Raw genomic sequence first — 2,500 nt, forward strand, 5'->3', positions numbered from 1 at the left:
AGATATAGGGATGGCAAGATCTTCTGTAAATGTCGCGTTCAGAATCTGCTAATCTAATTAGTGAAAGTGATGACAGATGGTTCCGCCTCTTTTATTGCTAGTGTAAATAAACACTAAACAGCGTGGGAATATCTATGTGCATGTAGAATTCAATCAACTATTCGGAAAGGAAACCACAGAAAAACTACTGTATTTAACTTAATTTAATGTTGGGAGTGTTCTGGCAAGTTTCGACAGTGTGATGTTCGGGACAAATTCTTGTTTAGAACGGACGACTCGTCATCTATCAATATATCAGTGAAGTCAGGATACAGAGCTTGCTCTGCTGAAAAGATGACTTAATGACCTACAACAAATTCCTCTGACTTCTTCTCGAAGGCAGCAACCCATGGATAGATACGGTAATAATAATTGTTTGACCGAATCTGGTCTTCGGTGATGATCAGACAAGGAACTATTACCAGGATCAATGGAGTTTGATTTGGGACACTCATATTCTTTAAGATTACAAAGCTCTCATAAAAAATGTTCTTGCCAAAACCAGTTGGTAGCACAGCCATAACATACTTGCCTGATAAGAGAGCTTTGACTGCAAGTTTCTGTTCTTGTTTGGATTCAATGTGTTAGCCATTTGATCAAAACTGCAAAAGCAGTATTGAGCTTCTCTTTTCCCAAGGAAAATGCAAGACACATTGGCATCATAATCTGACGAGAAGTTCACTGTCAACGGAGCAATCCGAATTTCCCATTGCTAGTGCAATGGGATATTCTGAACGCATCAGTTACAGAAGATCATGCAGTCCCTATATCTTTGCTCAATCACCCTTCTCCCCCTCGGCTCGCTTGTGTGACCAAGCGGGCGGTTCAATTAACTCAGAGGGGACTGTGAGCAGTCTACTGGAGAGAGGCACCGTGAGAATAAAGTGTCTCGCCCACAAACACAACACACAATGTCCACAGCCAGGACCCAAACCCGGACCACTGGCTCCGGAGTCAAGTGGTCATTTAACGTCACATTGTTGGCTATGTACAACATACTGTGGTGCGCATGTTCAACTTCATGAATCTACACTAAATCCTCTCACACCAAGAACGGTCAGAGAAAATGCTACCCCAGTGTCTTGATAAAGATTTGATTCACTGATGACACACTACTTACCTTCTGATTCATCAATCATGTCCACACCAATCGCCTCAAGGATCTGTGCCTCGGCAAAATGACCAATTCTGGCCTTTGCCATCACAGGTATAGTGACAGCATTCATGATCTCTTTTGTTCTCTGAATATAAAGCGTCAAATTTATTACCATTAGAATGACATTTTGAACTATACTTTAGAAGACTGTAAATAATTGTAGCATGGCAGGAACAAGTGCAAGTGCATTCCTCTTCCAACTGTAGTACAAAGCAACCTCTGTTTGAAGAAAATCTATTGCTTTCTATCTTCTGTGTCCCTGTGGTATGCTTCATAATCATCCCTTCATCTCAATGGAAGAAATATTAGCCTGACACTAACAGATATCAATTACTAGCTGTGTAGAAAGACTACTACAAGAATACTTCTCTTTGCACCTATTTTGTTATCGACAGTTGCTTACTTGTAAATCTTAAAGACAACTGCTAAGATCTTTGCATAATCTTATCTCCACTTCAGATTTCACACTTTTATTCCATTTAGTCCTTTCAGAGGAACACAAGAGTCCAACAAAAAGACCTGCTACAGCTGTACCAAGGGATGTAAGCTGATTAGTTATGGTTTCTCAAGCAAGGGTATTTAAAAAGGGTCCCCCAACATTTAAAAGTTAAAGTCACCGTTATGTATCTTTAAACATGTTGTAGCTCAGGAATAATACCATATTGTAATAAAAAATAATAGTACTAAATATTCTGTAAACAGAGCACACATTGATAAATTCTCTTAGTTTCATCCCCCATCTTTCTCAACCCTGGCTTTCTTACAAGTACCTTCATGAAACAAAAAACCTGTACCATCTTCCCCTTGCTACCTGCCTACAAAAAAGGCTGTGGAAATGTCCTGTACCTTGGGATCTGTCATTCTTGCTACACCTCCTTGTTTACGGATATCCGCTGGAACTCTCTCCAATGACATCACAGCACAGGCCTGTAAAAATAAACTTACTCCCCTTAATCTTAAAAGAAAAAAAATTAATGACTTGGTGCTTCTAGGCTGATTACCCAACTTTCATATAACAACTACTCGCATTCACTCACATTGTTTTAAACGTTAGATTAGTATTGCCCTGCCAGACCTTCATTTTGCCGAACAGGACCTAAGCATTACTTACATACCCCAGCCTTCTCAGCCACCTGTGCTTGTTCTGCAGTTGTGACATCCATTATAATTCCACCTTTTGCCATTTGAGCCAGTCCTGCTTTCACCTTGAAAGTTCCTACAAACAGCAAAAATTAAGATTTTACATCTAATAAAATACTTACAAAAATAATATTGTAAACAGAGTTCATTTTTTTCAAACGCATG

At 39.4% G+C, this 2,500-nt stretch overlaps 1 protein-coding gene across 4 annotated transcripts in view; it reads right to left on the reverse strand.

The window, feature by feature from the left end:
• The window catches only part of LOC137977716 (pyridoxal 5'-phosphate synthase subunit SNZERR-like), a 10,325-nt gene that overhangs the window by 5,066 nt on the left and 2,759 nt on the right, over nucleotides 1-2,500 (reverse strand). For all 4 annotated transcript variants that reach the window (XM_068825035.1, XM_068825037.1, XM_068825036.1 and 1 more), the window contains exons 3-5: nucleotides 2,311-2,411; nucleotides 2,042-2,122; nucleotides 1,160-1,280 (exon numbers count right to left, since the gene is read on the reverse strand). In XM_068825035.1, the coding sequence (XP_068681136.1) occupies nucleotides 1,160-1,280; nucleotides 2,042-2,122; nucleotides 2,311-2,411 (303 nt within the window). The remainder of the gene's footprint in view (nucleotides 1-1,159; nucleotides 1,281-2,041; nucleotides 2,123-2,310; nucleotides 2,412-2,500) is intronic.

The sequence above is a fragment of the Montipora foliosa genome, chromosome 11 (genome assembly GCF_036669935.1).
Source record: "Montipora foliosa isolate CH-2021 chromosome 11, ASM3666993v2, whole genome shotgun sequence".
NCBI classification, from domain to species: Eukaryota; Metazoa; Cnidaria; class Anthozoa; order Scleractinia; family Acroporidae; genus Montipora; species Montipora foliosa.